We start from the raw sequence: 19,459 nt of genomic DNA, 5'->3' as shown, positions 1-19,459 counted from the left end.
GAATTACAATTCTTCTGCCAGAGATGTTACAATTCTTCTGCCAGAGATGTTTTAAAACATCACCTGTGTTTCCAAAAAGATTTCCTACACACTTAGCACTGTTGAGGGATATGAAAAGGTTTTTTTTTAAAAAATTATTCACTGTTAATTAATCAACAGCATTTTCAGCACTCAGAATGGATCTGAAGGCTCCACTGCATCTCATAGAAGCAGTCTATTTGTAGAATGTTAAATTAGGGTTTTTAAATGGTTTCTTATCAGATACCAATAACAATGGCTATATAATTACATCCAAGCCTTGACAGAAAGCTAGTGTTGGGTGTTTTTGAGGCTGCAGTTTGAGCAAGATGGTAATTATTAGCACTATCCAGTACCTTTCAGTTTTGTAAAAAAATGTATCAGCTATTTTGCTGTCTTTTATCAGATCCTGCAATTAAGTGCATATGGCTAGCCCTTAATCATTACTTTCTGAGAACTTTTATTTACACTCCTCCATATAAGACAACATAATATGATGGGAAGAAGTAAGAAACCGCAGAGAGTAAGGCTCAGTCTTTGACTACTTATACTAGTGATATTTCATATTTAGAAAAATACTTTCTACTTCATCCAATTTCTGAATTTCTACTTCATCCAATTTCCCATTCTGCTTACAATATTATTTTTTTACAATGAGAATCCCTTGCAAAGTCTTGAATTGATTGCATAAGAGCTGAGGCAGCAGTGCAAAAAATTTCCAAAAGAAACTCTGAAAAATGAAGGTACACAAAATGTCTACATTTGTTCAGCTGCTTGTTCATTTATTCCATATATGATCCACACTTGAATTGCAATTGGAGTGTCAGTTTTGGTTTATCTACCATGGCCTTCCCCAACCGGGTGTTCTACAGATATATTGAGTGTCAACTCCCATGCTATTAGGAATAGTTAAATTAATATCTGACACCTCTGGAGAAGAGTGGGTTAGGAATAAATTTCAAAAAATGGGGTGAGAGAAATAGTTTGGCTGGCTTCGCAGCAATCAACATCTTTTTTCTTTTGTAGAGTAAATTATTAACTTGAAAAGAATTTTGTGTCCTGAAATGCGTAGAAACTGATCTGAGCTAGAAATGAATTCCTTGAAAAAGTCGAATTTAAGTTAGCAATAATATGGATATTCAATTCTGGAGCTATTCCTATGCCAAGCAAGAGAATGATGAACTATGGTTCCATTATTAGTTTTATTATTTGTCATCAGATTTCTGACAAAAACTATATAATCATCTTTATAACTTTGGATGCGAGGAAGGCATCAGTGTTCTCAAAACCAACAGGCATGGAGGCCAATTTGGTCCAGTGGTGTTAAGATGCCCACAAGAACCCAGAAGACTGTGACTTCTAGTCTCAACATGGGCATGAAAGTCAACTTTGGGCTAGTTATTCTTTCTCAGACCCATCGATCTCCCACCGGTTGTTGTGGGAAAAATAGGAGGAGGAAGGAGTATCATGTATGTTCATCACCTTGAGTTATTTATAAAAATATTAAAGGTCTGATTAATTTAAGTATGATTATTTCTGATTATGTGTGGACCTAATCCCATATTGGGTGCTTGATTTGTTTAATTTCTGGCCCCAGGAATAACTGCTAAGTAAAATGAACCCTTCCCCCAATTGGATATGAATTATGGGAAAAGGGTACATTTTTCCCATACTTCTCTTCTATTACTAAATGAGTGATAGTCTTATCACACGACTAGACATGCATAAGATTAAACAATAAGAGAATATAGCTTTTTCTTAAATTGTTTGCAGAGGCCTACATCTGTCTTAGTGGGACACGATGGCTCAGTGGCTAAGATGCTGAGCTTGTCGATAAGAAAAGTTGGCAATTGAGTGATTTGAATCTATAGTGCTGCGTAATGGAGTGAGCTCCCGTTACTTGTCCCAGCTTCTGCCAACCTAGCAGTTTGAAAGCATGTAAAAATGCAAGTAGAAAAATAGGAAACACCTTTGGTGGGAAGATAGCAGTGTTCCATGCGCTTCAGCATTTAGTCATGATGGTCACATGACCACAGAGACATCTTCGGACAGCGCTGGCTCTTCGACTTTGAAACAAAGATGAGCACTGCCTCCTAGAGTCAGGAACGACTAGCACATATGTGTGAGGGGAAGCTTTAACCTTTACATCTGTCTTTCTTATCTATAAATGTTCTATTAAGTATTTTAAAAAGCGTGATCAGTTGAGAATAAAGAAATACACTGTATATTAGAAAATGAGATACATTCCCAACTTAGAGGTTTGATGAGGTTTAGAAGTTTCTAATCTATGCAGAGGTTGATTTTCTACCACCACCACCCTTTCCTTTGCATGCTTTTGGATATAACATTACATTTACACTGCTATGTTCATATCTATAGTTACATCAGAATACAATGAAGCTAATCTTAAATCAATACAATCTATCAACATTTGTATGGGCTTACACATTTGGGATATGTAAGCCCATTAAAATTAAAATGAAAGGCACTACCACTAAAGCTGAAGCATTAATTAACACTACAAACTCCCAAATGGACGAGAATAATTATTATACTCCGGATAAAGGCTTATGAAATGTTAAATGTGATATTTAAAGCAAGACTTGCCTCCATATCTAATGAATAGGCTTAAGCAAACCCTTTTATTACCCTCTCCTAATTTTCTAAAAAGAAGAATGGGTTCAGTGGGGGACGCGATGAAAGGAAATAAATAAAGATGAAAAGAAGGGCGGACTGGGAATGAATTGGCCTTACTTTTTAATAGTTTTAGAACTGCTACGTTTGTCTTATTCTGGGTAAAGAAGCTCAATATCTATCCATAAGATATTATTTTTGCTCAGTTTGTTATCAGAGGGAAGCATTCAAATGTCATTCCACAGCAAAGGCAGATGATAAAACAGCCAATTCTGGCTCTGAATACATTTGGCTTCCTTATGTCCCCAATGGATACTACCATAGTAAGCAACACTATCAGAGTTTAAGACAGTCTTTTTCTCCATATAATTAGCACTTAAGTATAAACATTAAAATCTCTACAGCTGTACCAGTTTGATTATGGGTCATATATCTATTCTTTTTTATGCATAACTCTACAGTTTGATTCCTACAAGATCACTCGAGGAAAAGGCTGTGAGTCCTCATAAAGATTAAATACAATAAGGTACACTGAGAAGATGCTTTGTAGCTTCCTTGCCTTTAGCCAAAAGCCATTACTTCTAACAGAGGGCATTATTGTATCATACTGTAGTAAAAGAAACTGTATTTTTGTCCAGGAATGTGATGGCAACCATATTCTGTTAGAATGATAGTCAGTGGTCCATGTTAAGCTAGAATGAGATGTCAAGGGGAGTATTACAGGGCTCCATTCTTTGGCCATCACTGTTCCTATGTGCACCAAAATATGCATGAGATTATTATGCTTATCGAACAAGATTATCAACTTCATAGATGACACCAAGATAAGGAGGATAGCAAATACCCTGAATAACTGTATCAAGACTCAGGATGATCTTTGCTATGTGTGTACTTAAGAAAACTTTGAACTCAAAGACACATAAAGGACCATACTGCCAATCTTGAGAGGCTGACCCTTATCACTTTATTCCTAGATGGCAAATATTTTTACCCCACATCTCTTTTATTGCTGTAATTTCTTCATCTTATGAGGACTGTATTTGTATCTCTAAGTGAGAGGTATCAATGACTTTTAGAGTCCTAATGCAAAGGAGCAACATTCAAACCATTTCATCTGATTACATTTAATATATACAACATTAAATTATTCAAATGTCCTCAGTAATTTCTTAAAGTTAAAAAGGGAAAAAAATATTGTCTTATGCTATATAAATTGTCTTATGCTATGTTTCAAAAGTGACATCCCTTTTCTAAGTTAACAAGAGATGCCAGGTGAGACCATTTGCAATTAGATGTAACTATATCCCTTCGATCCTAATATTTTTATTATTATATTCTTGATTACAAATCCTACTGACAAACATTTTTAGTAGGTGAAGAAAGAAATACTGACTTCAGGCAGAAAAGTCATTTGGGAAAAAACTGTCGTGACTAGTTGTTCTGGTGTGCAGTGCCCTATAGCCTCTTTTGTGGGTAGAAGTTGAAACAATTTATGTCCAGGATGTGAGGGGTCTGTTTTGACTCGTGCCGTGTACAGGTCCTCAATGGAAGGCAGGTTGGTAGCAGTTGTTTTTTTCTGCAGTTCTAATTATCTGTTGAAGTCTGTGTCTGTCTTCATTTGATTGCAAAGCCAAACAAGACAGTTATAGAGGTGCAGATGACAGACTCAATAATTCCTCTGTAGAACTGAATTAGCAGCTCCTTGGGCAGTTTGATCTTTCTGAGTTGGCACAGAAATAACATTCTTTTTTATGATATTTTTGATGTTAGGTGTCCATTTTAAGTCTTGAGATATGATAGAACCTAGAAACTTGAAGGTCTCTACTGTTGATACTGTGTTGTCTAGTATTGTAAGAGGTGGCAGTAAAGGAGGATTTCTCCTAAAATCTACTACCATTTCTACTGTTTTGAGTGTGTTTAGTTCAAGATTGTTCCAGTTGCATCACTAGTTGTTCAACCTCCCATCTGTCTGCAGATTCGTCTGCAGAGTGAGACAAACAAGGCGATATCAGAAGTTGGGTCAAGTGCTGTCTACAGTTGGTGACTTCTTAGTTATATCAATGGCTTAAAAGGTGGGCTGTTAGCTCTGAGTGCCAATGCTAATGTCATTTCTCCAATGGAGGTATTGGCTAAGGCAAGAAAAAGTCTGCTATGATAAATTTCTCACTGAAGTTCCAGAATTCAGGCACTGCTACAGAAAGAAATTATGTACCATTTGCTTGGCTGTTCATACATGGAAAAAAGAAAGCTCAACAATATAGAATTGGATATTTTATATCCAGACAATTCAACTGTCCTTGAATGCTGAAATAAATATTCCTTATGGGGAACTAGTTCAAAGGCAGTCTGTTGGCTTGACCAGGTTGGCGTGCTCCATTTCATCCAACCCCTGTTATGCAAGGACACAAGTGAAAAAATAGATGAGTCTTTCCATATACACTTCAAACCTTGACATTTAAATAAGGGCTATTCTCGTTTACGATCTTTGTTCTTAACAGCTGCGTTTTGAAGAACAGAGAGGTCTGCAAACCTGTACTGCAGCCAATAAAATGTTGCTCTAGGAAAATAGTCTTTATCTATCCTGATACTTAATAAATACTTTTCTTTGCACTTGTGAAGGTTGCTATGTATTACTCAGAGGGGCACAATTTAGTTCAACAATAGCAGGCTTGCAAATCCAATTCTTCAAAGCACTTATGCCGAGAACCATTTCTCAAAGCGATCAAAGGCCTATTACTGCCCCTGTATCTCACAACATGGCTTTCGAAGCTGTTGTTTGATTCTTGTTGTACTCTAGTGCTGCATAGTAAACGGCCCCTCTCAACTTAGCCCACTAGATATAACAGAGGTTATTCCCAGCTGGTTGAGAATTCTGAAGACTCTATTCTAACATGCAGGGGGAAGCTGCCTTGTAAACTTGCAATAATCCTTGAGGTTATTTTACAAAAACAGGGCAAATACAGTATATAGCCTCGGGCATATCCTACCCAAATGGAGTTACTTATCAACACAATCAATCCAAGCCCACCCTTTATAAAGGATGTGACTTGAACAGAAACACAGCTGCCATTGTTCTCCAGTAGTATATAAGCTTCAATGCTATTGTTTGGGTGATTAACAGGCTCCTTTTTCTAATCCTGAAAAGTACCTTAGATCAGGCTGCTCAATATCTCTTTATTCTTATTTTAGAAATAGAGCTTCTACTCTCAGCATCATTAATAATCTAAAGCTGAATATTTAGGGAAAGACACATCTGGTTTATGAAGAAGGAGTGGGCTCTTTCCTTTTCCTCATTAAATCTAGACAGGTAGGCATGCCCAACAATTCGAAAGAGACTGCAGTGGCAGAGATATGAAAAGTATTAATGAAGAATAAAGCATCTTTGCAACTGAGAGCAAGCACCATTCTCCACAGGTTTCAAATGCTCAACATTTGGAGCAAAACATGTGTCTACCTCTTTTTCTTTTATAGCTAGGCCTCACTTAATGATGGTAATTGGGGCCAGAACTTTCATTGCTAAGCAATTTGGTTGTAAAGTGTGACATCATCGAACAGCGATCCTGGCAGTCACCATTGCTATCGTTAAATGAGATTTGTAGGTCATTAAGTGAGGACTTCACGTGACCAAAACTTGCAACTTTCTGCTGGTTCCAACAAGCAAAGTCAGTGGGGAAGCTGGCACGAGATTGCAAGTTCCAGTCAGGACAAGTCTTTGCTTAGGCGACTTGCAAGCAGGCTGGTGAATAGATTGGCGTTGCTGAGTGTCTGCAAACGTGACCAGGAAATCACAGGAGGGTTCTGTGAAGTGCAGGTAGGTGTATGGGAAGGTGCAGGGCGAGATGGCAGGAGGAGGGAGCTGCAGAGGACAGGTGGGTGTGTTTGAGAGTGCTATGGCCTGGTGCAAGTGTGGCTAGGCGGTGGAGGATGCTGCAAACCTGCCTGTGCATGCAATGGAGTACACGATCCTTGAAATACTTGGGAGAAAAAGCTGCAGGAGCAACCTGTGACCTTGACTGTCAGCTTCCCCATTGACTCTGTTGTGGGAAGCCAGCAAAGAAAGTCACAAATGGTGATATTTTGACTCTGGGATGTTACAATTCTCATGTGAACTGGTTGCCAAGTGCCTGACTCATGATCACGTGACCACAGGTGTGCTATGAAGGCCAGCATTTTGAGGACTGGTTGGAAGTACCACTTTTTCACAATTATCGTAATGTCGAACCGTCACTAAGTGAGTAGTTGTTCATTGAGAACTACTTGTATATCAATCCAATGAGGGAGACCAAGCAAGGAATTTTTAATTATTAACAATGTGAATGCCAAACTAAATATAGGAATCTCCCTTATACTATAAATACTGATCAATGTCCAGGCATTTCTGATTCTAGGGGTTGATACTCATCTCCGTTTCTTAACCAAGAGAACCAGTGTTGTCTGAAGATGCTTCTGTGGTCATGTGGCCAGCATGACTCTATGTCAAGGTGCACATAATGCTGTTACCTTCCCACCAAAGTGGTACCTATTTATCTACTTTCATTTGCATGTTTTGTAACTGGTAGGTGGGCAGGAACTGGGGCAAGTAATGGGAGCTCACCCCTTTGTGTGGTGCTCGGGTCTCGAACCCAAGCTAGCAGCTTTCCAGCTCTCAAGCTCAGCATCTTTAACCACTGATCCACTACACCCCTTCAATGTATACCGTTATCTCTTTCCAAATGTCTCTCCAATCAATGTTGCAAAAGGAGTCCTCCATCACAAAGTCTTGGAAAATCAAACTGTTGGAAGAAGAGAAAATACACTGACTTCATTCTTCTTAGTTTCACTGTGTCAGTAAGAAGAAATTAGAGACGCTTAATGCTGTTCAGCCGAAGCAAATTGGATTTTCTTAGAGAGCGTCTCCTTCCTTCTCTTTCCTGGGCAAGGTCAATCTAATTAAAACAATTCTGATAGCTATTATCCTTCTCTGTTTTTTCATGTTCACCTAATCTTACTGAAAGAATAAAATGTCAGAAGATGAAGGGTCAGTTTGTTTTCCTTATCAGATATGATTAATGATATTCCCAAGTTAATAGAACCTCTAAAGAACATTAAAGTTTCCCAATGCTTAATTTCAAATTCTCTCGAACCAACTTAATGTCCTAGGATGCACATAAAACAATGCAGTTAATCTGTCTGCTCTTGAATTATTTCAGGTTTCTTACGGCAGTTAGAACTTGATGTCACAGCACAGTACTTAAACAAAATGGTTCGGTTGAGATATGCATATGTGGGACTGATTGGGGTAGATTGTAAGGGTGACATCAAAATATAATGTTATGTCATTTTATTCTATTTTATATATTTATTAAATTATATTGTATTTTATCCTATAACTATTGTATTTTACCTTACTCTTATTTTAAATTGTATAAGATTTTATTGGCGACATGAGTTTGAACCTTGTGCTGTGATATGGCCTATAGCCGTGATGGCAAACCTATGGCACAGGTGGCATGTGGAGCCATATCAGTGGACACTCGAGCTCAGCTCCGGTATACATGTGCGTGCCGGCCAGCTGATTTTTGGGCCTTTGGGGCCGACTTGAAGTCAAGAAACATTCTGTTTTCGGCCTCTGGTGGGCCTCCGGGGGTGGGAAGTCCATTTTCGCCCTCCCCAGGCTTCTAGAAAGGCTCTGGAGCCTGGGGAGGGTGAAAAACGGGTCCACCATGCCATTGCATGGCAAAAGCAGGGGGAGTGCAGGGGTCACGCATAGACTTATGAGTGTGGGCATGCATGTGCATGACCCCCCCCGCACGCTCCCCCCCAATTTTGCCATGCAATGGCAAAAAGGTTAGCCATCACTGGCCTATAGGCTAATCAATAAAGCTATCATATCATAGAACTTGAGGTGTATCCCAGATGTGTTCAAGCAGGGGTCCCCAACCTGTGGGCCATGAGGGGTTTGCAACTTGGCCATGGAAATGACCAGCAAGCATGTTTACACACATCTTCACTTGTAGGAGTAGCAGGGCCATGCAAGTGACCATATGCATGCTGCTTGCACAAATGGAGCTGCGCACGCACATGCTTGCTGGACACTTGCGTGAACCATCCCCTTAGTTCTGCCAGTTAGCAAAGCCCAGAAATGTTAGGCAACTCTGTGTTAGAATCCTAACTCCGAGAATTTCCAACCAACGTTTTCTGAAAATCCCAACACATCCAAAGGGCAACAACTAAGTACCATGTTGCATTCATAAGGTTTTGCTTTTGGGGGGGGGGGCGCTCTTATTGTCTCTTTGTTAAAGCAGAGTAAATGAGAAGAAAGTATTGAAACTTATTAAAAGTCACTGTTTTCAGCCCAAAGGTCTCAATAATTTTCAAAGCGATCAATGCTCCATCTACATAACCAACAACAAAAACTGTATCGAGACACTACAGTATGTTATCTCTCTCCTCACCTTTAGTTCATGCTGGGCAATTCTCTATTAGATTGTTTCAATGGATGTGCATTTCAAAATGGATTTTAAAAACTAGTGCAAGGATATTGGGGTGCTAAGGTGGTTTATTAACTGGAGAAGCCATTTGCTGAAGCAGTGGAGCTCTCCCCTTGGAATCTATCTGCTCCAAATCTTTAGTATTAATCTGGCCAAAATTATTTCTAACTATTCCTTTTGCACCAGAGGAGAGCTGAGAGTTAATCCGGTCCACTGTCCAACACTTATGGGCAATGGCACTAGCCCACAGCTGCTCTGCAATTGATGCAAAGACCTGGTGTGAAAGTACTCTAAGCAGTTTTCCTCGAGACTCCAAAATTAGAGGTGGTAGTGGGAGGTGTCCAGAGGTAAACTAGAATGTAGAGAAGGGACATAAAAGGGCAATATTGAGAAAGAATGGATTTCTCCTTTACTTAAACGTTTTTCATTTAAAGAAATATTGGTATTTTTTCCTCTATATATTTATAATACATTTCTTCACTCTCTGACTGACTAAACTAAAACCATCATAGCATAACTTAGTTGCCTCATGCAATAATGGGTATTACCAGTATCTAGCTGCATAAACATTATGTCATGAAGCCAGCTCCATGAACATTATATTATGAGACATGTGTGACTCTCGCTTTGTAGGCATTCCATATGATCTTGAAGTCCTGGCTGTTTTCCTTTGGATTAAGATGAATGGAGCTCCTTGGTGGATGTATTTTTTAGATATGATTTGGGATTGAGTGGCTGGATTCCATCCTGTCGACTTATCCTGTCCCATACAAGTCTGCTGTACGGTCTCATCATGGTGGACTGTGGTGGTCCTAGGAGGGTTGAGCATCAGAGTATATATTCTCAGCAGGGTCATCCAAGTTGTGAAGGTCATTCCAGCTGCCCAGCTAAACTATCAGGGACTAGATTGGCCAATCGCAATACAGGAAAATGCTGGAGGTGGGTATTACTTTATTGACAATGGCAAGAACGTGAATTAATACTATGCGGGAGAATATAAAGGTAAATCATTTTTTTTACCATAGACAGAAAATATAAAATTATTGAAAATGTAGTGCTGGATGATGGACCTTCAGGACATCTAATTTCTGATGTTGCTATACAAAGAAGGAAATCCAAAATTATGGTGGAACACGGAACGTGAGACTCATGAGCATTGAAAAGCTCAGCATTGTTAAACCGTTAAAGATGAAATGATGAATTGAAATGACTACAAATTGAAATTTTACTAATCAGTGAACTGAGATGGAATGGCATTGGACACTCTCAGTCAGAAGGCCACACTGTTTATTTACTCAGGACATTAAAAACAAAGAGGGAACTGCATTGCTTTTATAGAAAGGAAGGGTATAGCAAGAACAGTACTAGGCTACAGTGCAACTAGTGATGAAATAATATCAATTAGACTTCATGGACAAACCTTTAATATGACAGTCATCCAGATTTATGTTTCAATCATTGATGCAAAATAAGAGGTTGATTAATTTTATGATCAAGCCCAATTAGAAATTGACAGAACGTGCAAGCAGGATATGCTGCTTGTGACTGGAGACTGGAATGCCAAAGTTGGAAATATTAAAACGAATGTCCTCTTCCAGGGAGAGTAAGGAATGAAGCAAGCATTAGATGTTTCTTTCTCACTCAGTAAAACCTAGTGCACTAATGGATGAGATGTAGCCAAACATGTTAAATAAACTCATCCACAAAGAGTGCTAGTACTGTTGCATATTTATAATATTGACAAAATTGGTTTCTTTTGGTACTCTCTTAGAACACTTAATTAAGTATGAAAGATTGGTTGCAGGATGAAAGAACATCGAGAAGAGGATGTTACCATTACTTTTTGTCTATAGATCACAAAGATTAATGTCAATATATAGAAAGCCTATGTTTTCTGAGGGCGTTGAAAGACATAATACATCCAATGCTAGACATATATTCTAATCAATGGAAGCCATGTACTCAAATTTTACAATACTGGCTCTTCAGTTGTTTTGTGCCAGATCTCATAAGTTACCAATATGAGATGCTGAAAATGCCATTTGAAAACATGAAATCTCTCAATTCTTGACAGTGCTCCTATCAGGCCTGGAAGCCATCTTTTGCATTGGTCCTTCAAGCCTGTCACATTTAATGCTGTGGGAAAATGGGAGGAGGGATTATATGGAGTATGGGAGATATATAGTCGTAACATTCCTTTCTCAGAGAGTCAAGGACAACTTGCCCTGCACATGGAAGGGTATGGGACACATCTCCAGTTGGGACGGTGCCTGATTGGGCCATATGACGGACGTGGGTGCTGGGCGGGGGCTTAGACTTTCTTTTGGGTGGGGAAAACCTGGAAGCTTTCAGATTCGAGTTTTCCCAGATGTGCCAATATGACACATCTAATAAAATGGAACTTTGAGGAACTTCAAGCCTCAGAGCCTTCTTTTGTTGGGGGGTGTTACTTGGAACCCTGACAGCTCCTACTCATCCATCAGCAAACATTTTGTGCACAAAAGATGGAACACCCAATATGGATATATTTGTCTTCTAATACAACATCAATAATCCAAGTCACGGACCAAAGTATCATTCTGACAACCAAGAGGTTTTTCTAAGTTACCTACACCCATTCACTACATTCCACACATCAGAAAGCCAATTACCAAGCTGTTTTTTTTTCACATAGGAGAGTAGATTTTGTGGTCATATAGACAACATTTGGATTTAAAGGCTTATCCTTTTCTCAATTGAGTCCATTAAATCAACATTTTGTCATAAGCTGAATACAGTGAGAATTGAAGTGTGTGTGGTAAACAAGACTAGATATGGTAAAAAATAATGAATGAATGAGGATTGAATAGAAAACTTAGTGGCTCTTTTGAAAGAAGCACTTGAAGGGGTTTTGTTATACAGAGAATGAATGGAAATTGAACCATATGAAGGATGTATTGAGAGGAAGGTGAAGAATGAGAAAATCATGACAAAATAATGTTAATCGCATCCTGAAGAAGATGCAAGAAATTTAAAGGAAAAGAAAAGTATTATATGAAATAATACAGTGTAAAAGCATAATGGAAGTAAGGATGGTTTGCAGTGAATAAAGGTATGAAGAGGTTAAATGAATAGTGTTGATGTACCTAATTTATTTTTCTTATCTCATGATTTTCATATTTTTGGCCTACTACAATGATTGCGATCCTTTTGTCTCAATATGTCAAAAATTTGGAGAATGCCTAACTTGACTCTGCTGGCATGTCACCTCTTCTCCCAAACAAGAGAAACAATTTTCTATTCCCCCCACCCCATCTAGGCCACCCTAATCAGTAGCACTTGGCACTGGGTGTGGGTGAAAGCTGATGTGTCACACAAAACATCAAAACTTGCCACCTTGATACATATATTGTAGGTTTGCCATCAATGGCTTATTATTTCTTACTCTTTTTCCCATGCTTTGTATTACATTATTTATCCTGGAAAGGAAAAAAACGGATGGAAAAGATGAGGATGAAGACAGGCAAAAACCTTAAGAGAAGCTATTCAATTGGACACTTCCTCCATCCTAACTATCAAACTGTTACCACCAATTACAAGTATTAGTTAAATAAACAAATTAATTGATCAAGATATATTTTAGCTCTGGAAAACAACATTCAAAATTTGTCTTCCTTAATCTGGTGCCCTCCAGATGCATTAGACTTTGACTCCTATAGTCCCTAGTTAACGGCCTTGCTGACTGTTATGGACAGTGAAGTTCCACATATCTGAAGATACCAGGCTGGACAAGTGTGGCCTCATTATTGTAATGCAATGGCAACATGAGGACATATCTTTAAAAAATAGAAATTCCTACTTCATTTGTAAAATCATTTTATTGGTACAAATATACATTATGAATAAAATTCCTTCTGCCCATATTGTAAGCAAATGCATGTAAAATATTGAAAAAAGTAAAGAATTGCTTTTACAGACAAGGAACTACTATTCGTTCTGGAGTACGTGATAAAAGTAGAGAGGATGCAGACAGATTCCAAAGTGTTCTCTACAAAATACCAATATTGATAAAATATCCATTGCCTTCATTTCAATCAACTTACATTTACTTATGGATATGGAAGCATAGCAAAGTGTTAGTAATTGTTTTTCTACTTTTGTGCTTTTGAACAGTACACAAAATGTAAATGATTGTGTTCTTAAATAGAGTTACAACAAATATGGATAAAGTCTCCCAAAGGAGGATGTAAAAATCATATCCAAGCATCTAATATATATTATTTATACAAATTCTTTTATTAGTGTGCTCTGTTGATATAATTACAATGTGCAATTGCATTCAGCAAGAATATATTTATAAAGTAAGTTGCGTGCAAGTTTGACAAATTTACATTCAGCAGTCCAACACTTTTCCTGCTGTACAGTAATGGGTTAGTATAAGAAAATGACCAATCTATTTGCTTTGAGTTTTTTCAACCACAAAGCTCTAATGCAAGGCATTGTGTTTGTAGCTGCTTCAGAAAATTCAAGTAGAAGACGTGGAATAGTTGCTGGCTTTAACAAAGGCATGATAAGACAAGATCTGGAAATAGTCAGAAAAAAAGAACCAAATTCTTTTTAAATCTGATTACCAGTGCAAATATTGACCTTTGAGAAGCTTCTTTTTTAAAATTGAAAGGAAAAGTTAATGGGAAAAGGGGTCAATAATAGTTGGACTCCATTATCACAAAAGAATATGCACCGTTAAGCCCATAACCAACCAATTAAATAAAAATAAAGTCTTTATCTGGCTCTTCTCCAGAGTCACTGGACTTGCTTCCTTGCTGGCCATTTCTCCTTAAAGGTCTCCGTTTCTGTTCCTGGGATTCAGAAATCTGTTGTCCTGGGCTTTTCTTTGGACCTGTATTGTGAGACAGAAGGCTTTGTTAAGTAATCTGAAATCTTCTCTAAAAATAATCCCTGCAAAAAACAAAGCATAGTTCAATTTTTCTACAATATCATCTTGAATATCCAGCTATTCTGGAACTACCCTGTTTCCCTGAAAATAAGACCTCCCTGGATAATAAACCCAATCGGGCTTTTGAACGCATGTGCTAAAATAAGCCCTCCCCTGAAAATAAGCCCTCCCTAAAAATATTGCAACACATCAGCAGCCATGAGGTGACTATGCGCGCCGCCTCCTGCACCTAAAAAATAAGACCTCCCCAAAAATAAGGCCAAGGGCTTATTTCGGGAGTCAAAAGAAAATAAGACATTTGGAAACATGATAGAGATCTGAAGAACAGCACACTCTGGCTTGTAAGAGGAGACAGAACATGTGCATATAGCTCTCTGTACCTTGCTTTGCTCTTCTCTGCCAGAAAAAAACATTTTGATCCTAAAACTTTCCTTTTTTCACTGGTCAGGTAGCAACAACAATTTCAAATGGCCACAAGTTACTTTCAAGCAAGAGCTGCAGAAAGATGACATATAGTTTGCATAAAAATGTGCACTGCATATAAATGCCAGCCTATTGCTGAAAATGTCTTTTTGGCCCAAAGCACTACTTTACTCCTTCCCATTTCCATTCTCTTTCTCTAGTATTTTCAGATTGTGAGCCTCAGCCTGTCTCTCTTCTTTATTGATGTGACCTACTTTGAGAGACAATACTTGTCTTAAAATGGATAAAAATACAGTTAATGAATAAGAAGCTTAAAAACATGCCCTGCATTATGTTTGTTGTTCATAAAAGAGAGAGAAAAATCTATAGAATAATAGGCAATGGCACTCAGATCAGACAGTATTAACTTAATCAGCATATGGAATTACTGTACAATCCATTGATCAAAATAGAGTTAAAGCTATTTTGGCTCATGCGTGCTCATGGTTATGAGAGACATAAGTACTAATGTGCAGATAAACAAAAGTTATCAGAAGGATGACAAATAAAGTACCCCAGATGAAAATTCTTAAAAACAACTTTAGTTTTCACACACACACACACACACACACACACACACACACACACACACACATATATATATTAATAGCAGTAAGACATATTTGGCACAAGGCACGGGAAGTTTTAAATTATCCAAGAAAAAAACCCTTGCCTTTCCCACAATTAGCTTATGAATTAGCTAAATTGACATGAAGCTGCTATATAGCTATATACAATTCCTATATAAAGATAAATAGACTAAAACTGCAATCCTCTTTTACTACTTACAGAATAAAATTAATTACATTTTGTATAAAAGATGTGTAAGTATAAACCATATTCAATCACTGTCATTTAGAGCAAATTATTACTGGTTGTTACTTCAAAAATATAGAAAGGAAGGATATAAGGATATAAGAATTAGTAATCTTGCCATAATATAATAAATGAAACAGCTCTTGTTCTTTAAACTCTAATGTATGAGACACATTTTCAACAGATGATACAATAAATTCTTCCATATTTGGCAGCAGAAACATCTGTTTATTTTTCATTCAGCATCCACCAAAAATAGAACTCTGCTCTATTCATTCATAAATCAGAACTTATTCACTGAAAACCAAATGAAAGATTAAAGAGACATGAGGGAAAGAAAGTGTGAAAAATTATGCTTCTTCAAAAACTTTAAAAATCAAAATTTAAAGTTTGACTGATAAAGTAAAATGCACTGCAATTAATATTGTAAAGCTCATTCAAATCATCAGCACGGCCAACAATTTTTGTCATTCATCAAGGTTGCTATCCTGGAGAACATGCAGATATCCTACACATTAGAGGTGGGTCCCCAATTTTTTTACTACTAGTTCGGGCGCGCTCACGCAACTCTTCTGCACATGTGCAGAAGCATGCAGGCAGGTGGGCGGAACCTCCTGTCGCCGCTACTACCGGTTTGCCTGATTCAGGCCAAACTGGCAGCAACCCACCTCTGCTACAGAGAGGGAGGGAGAGGGAGAGAGAGAAAGAGAGAGATTTTTAAATATTTTTTATAATTTTATAATAAAGAAAGGTGCATAAATCATCAATTGTGAATCTTTAATACTACTATTAGATAACTTTTATTGTCATTTTTCTGTGTACACAATGGCACATATTAAAATGAAATTCTGATAACACACACACACACAGTATATATGCATTTATACATATTTGCTATTACATTATGTTGTGATGCATTGTTTATTATGTCGTATCAATTTATGCTTTACTTTGTTTTTTCTTTTATATAAAAAGTATTTTCAATGTAATCCTTTTTATACAATAGCACAAAAGACTGAAACTAATTTGTAAGTTTAGCACTCTATTCTAGGTTGTTAAGATGGTTAGGTTTTAAATGATAATTTCTATTTTCTGATTATACCTATGATAGCAAAGCTGGAACATATTATTTGACCATGCAAGACCATGGCCAATGTTTCCAAAGATGATGGGTTTCCACTAAAGTCTGTATTCCATACAACTGAGAGCAGCACTAAAATGCAGCAGCAAAATGCAGCTTCCTAATAATATTGTATGAAGAAGCCTAGATATCATCTTTACAACTTATACTCTCTGATCTGATCATGTTTTAAAACATAAGAATTTATTGAAGAGGCAATAAGTATCTGCTTTGGCAAGAGGATTGTACTAATTTTATTTAAGACTAGCTGATAACCTGGCATTGCCAGGGTATTTATTTATCCTAATCCTGTATTAGACAGAATTACTAATGTTGGATTTTCCCCTTACCAGAGAGAGCCCCCCTGTGGAGTACTGTGAAGCCATTACCATGGCAACTCCACTGTGCTGTACAGTAGAAGCCATTTTACCGCAGTACGATAGATGCTATTTTAAGGCACAACAGGCTGTATCTTAACAGAACGCACACCCTGAGGGGCATTAGGGGTTCCTTACCCTTCACAGTATTTGTTTCCAGAGAGTAAGTAATCTGTGTCCCAAGTTTGGTTGAAATTGCTTGAGGCGTTCCAGAGTTATGCTGGAACGTACATACACAGCCATTTTTAGACATATAGATTCTTTGTGTAGGTTGCCTTCCTTTGTTTTCCAACATGTTGTTTGGTGCCTAAACATCTGGTTTCATTGGTTTAATGCAGGGGTGTCAAACTCACATCGTCACATTGTTATCATGTGATTTATTGCGACTTTCCCCCTTTCGCTAAAACGGGGATGGCCAGCACATGATGGATCTGGCCCGCGGGATGCAAGTTTGACTCCTCTGGTTTAATGCATGATCTTTAAATTAAACCTTTCCTACTACTACTTTAAATTGTTAGAGCTCCCAGCTAAATTGTTTTTTTTAAGTACGTTAAATGCAAAGATGTAATCTCACTGCTGCTTCACTCTTGTGAATGAGAAACACGTAAATGATAAAACTGAGCGTGAAGGATGGGAAGAGTAAGGGATATGAAGTTAAATGGAGGATATATGCAAACGTACCTTTTCTCTGTGCTATTGAGGTACACAAGTACATGAATAATTAAGAACAAATATTTGCCTTCCAGTAAATGTGGATCTTAAAACATTATACCAGGAAAGGATACCAGGAAGATAAAGCAACATTCCTACCTTCATGTGAGAGAGATTTGAGAGCTGCCTGAGGGCTGCTTTGACTATCTTTTTCTTTATCGGAAGGGACTCTCTTCAAAACAGGGGGAAGTAGGGCAATTTTAGGGGAACCTGGACTGGACTGAGTCTCTGGGACTTCATCTGTGGAAACATCAGAAAGATAAATCAGCTTAAAACGGCACAGCTTTCATTGTGTTTCGTGCACTTATGATATTGCAACAATGTAGGTAGTCCTTGACTTATGACCACAATTTAGTCAAAAATTTCTATCAGTAAGCAAAAGTAAGTTGTTACGTGAGTTTTTCCCCATTTTACAACCTTTCTTGCCACAGTTGTCAAGTTAGAAATATGGTTGTTAAATAACCTGGCTTTGCTTGTCAGAAGATCACAAGAGGATCATATGCAGCAGTCATAAATATGAACCAGTTGCCATGTGTCTGAATTCTGACCAAATGACCAACTGTCCTCCTTCTTTGTTCATGTCTGGGATGACATCTCTGATCAATTTTGCTCCCTCTTAGTATCTCAGGCAAAATTATTATGTTTCTCTGATTAATCATATTTTTGATGAAGTCAGAGCCAGGTGTACTAAGAAGGGACATCTTTTGGGATGCCTAATACAACTAAGAATGTTTTTGCAAATAATAGAAGCAATTAAATAGACAATAACTACTGCATATCCACTATGCCTAAGGCTTCCCTTTCTAACTTCATGATGTGGCAACTGATATTTCATTACATTTAATGAATATCTTGAACACCAAATTATATGAACACACAATTTATAAACATTCTTAAAAATAATGTGCATAACTGTCCGCAGTCTAAATGGTATACATACGAGCAACAGCAACGCAATATCGAAGCAATCGCGAATCTAGTACAGGTTTTGAATTAAAGAAGAATAAAGAAAAATAATAAGAATGTGAAAAAGAAACATTGACAAAGAATGACAAAGAGAAAAAAGGAAAGATTAAAAGAGGATACTAAAGAAGTGCTTTCCGATCTCCTTGACAAGGATTATAGATATTGAAACAGTTGGGCTTTAGCTTTTAAAAAGCCATGAGAGTAGAAATGGCCTACTTTGGGAAAGAATCCTTGGAACTAAACTGATCCAAAGGAAGAAAACCTCAAGAGGATTTTTCTTGCATGGTCCCTTCTCACAACTCTTCCGGATAGGTGGGGATCTTCAACAGGCAATCTTTCTCTGTATGAATTACCGGTAGGTAGGCAGAATACACTTAGGAAAGAAAATCTTGCAGGCATCTAAATCCTGAACCTATGGCACGCGTAGCGATTTGTCAAGGCATGCGAGGCGTTGCCCTGTCAGCTGGCCACCACTTGTGCGCTGGCCAGCTGACTTCAGCCTTTTTTGTTTTTTGGGGGTTTGTTTTTATGGGGTTTTGTAATTTGCTGTATATAATGTTTTTTATTATGTTTTTATTCTGTCTGTACACCGCCCCGAGTCCCCTAGGGGAGAGGGAGCGGTTAACAAATCCAATTAAAGTTAAAGTTAAAAGTTAAAAGTTTTTTGAGGCCATTTTTTACCCTCCCCAGGCTCCAGAGGCTTTATAGAAGCTTGGGGAGGGCGAAAACAGCCTCCCCCCCCCCCCCCCGGAAGCCCTCTGGAGGCTTCAGGAGCTTCCCTAAAGTCTCCGGAGTGCAAAAAACCGGCCCTCGAGCAAACCGTAAATTCGGGAATGGATTTCTGGTTTGCTCGTAGGGTCGTTTTTTTCCCTCTCCAGAGTCTTCAGGGAAGCCTCCAGAAGGCCCCTGAAGGCTCCGAATGACTAAAACTGGCTCTACGAGCAAACCG

General features: G+C 38.0%; 1 protein-coding gene across 2 annotated transcripts in view; it reads right to left on the bottom strand.

Moving 5' to 3' along the window:
• Positions 1-12,960: 12,960 nt before the first annotated feature.
• CARMIL1 (capping protein regulator and myosin 1 linker 1) overlaps positions 12,961-19,459 on the bottom strand; it is a 162,444-nt gene continuing 155,945 nt past the window's right edge. For both annotated transcript variants that reach the window (XM_081950267.1, XM_081950268.1), the window contains 2 exons: positions 17,644-17,784; positions 12,961-14,001 (listed from right to left, as the gene is read on the bottom strand). In XM_081950267.1, the coding sequence (XP_081806393.1) occupies positions 13,865-14,001; positions 17,644-17,784 (278 nt within the window). In that variant the 3' untranslated portion in view covers positions 12,961-13,864. The remainder of the gene's footprint in view (positions 14,002-17,643; positions 17,785-19,459) is intronic.

This window comes from Natrix helvetica, assembly GCF_964273705.1.
Source record: "Natrix helvetica genome assembly, chromosome: 4".
Lineage (NCBI taxonomy): Eukaryota > Metazoa > Chordata > Lepidosauria > Squamata > Natricidae > Natrix > Natrix helvetica.
Note: the sequence above shows the minus strand (reverse complement) of the source record. Positions and strands in the feature narration are given on the sequence as shown.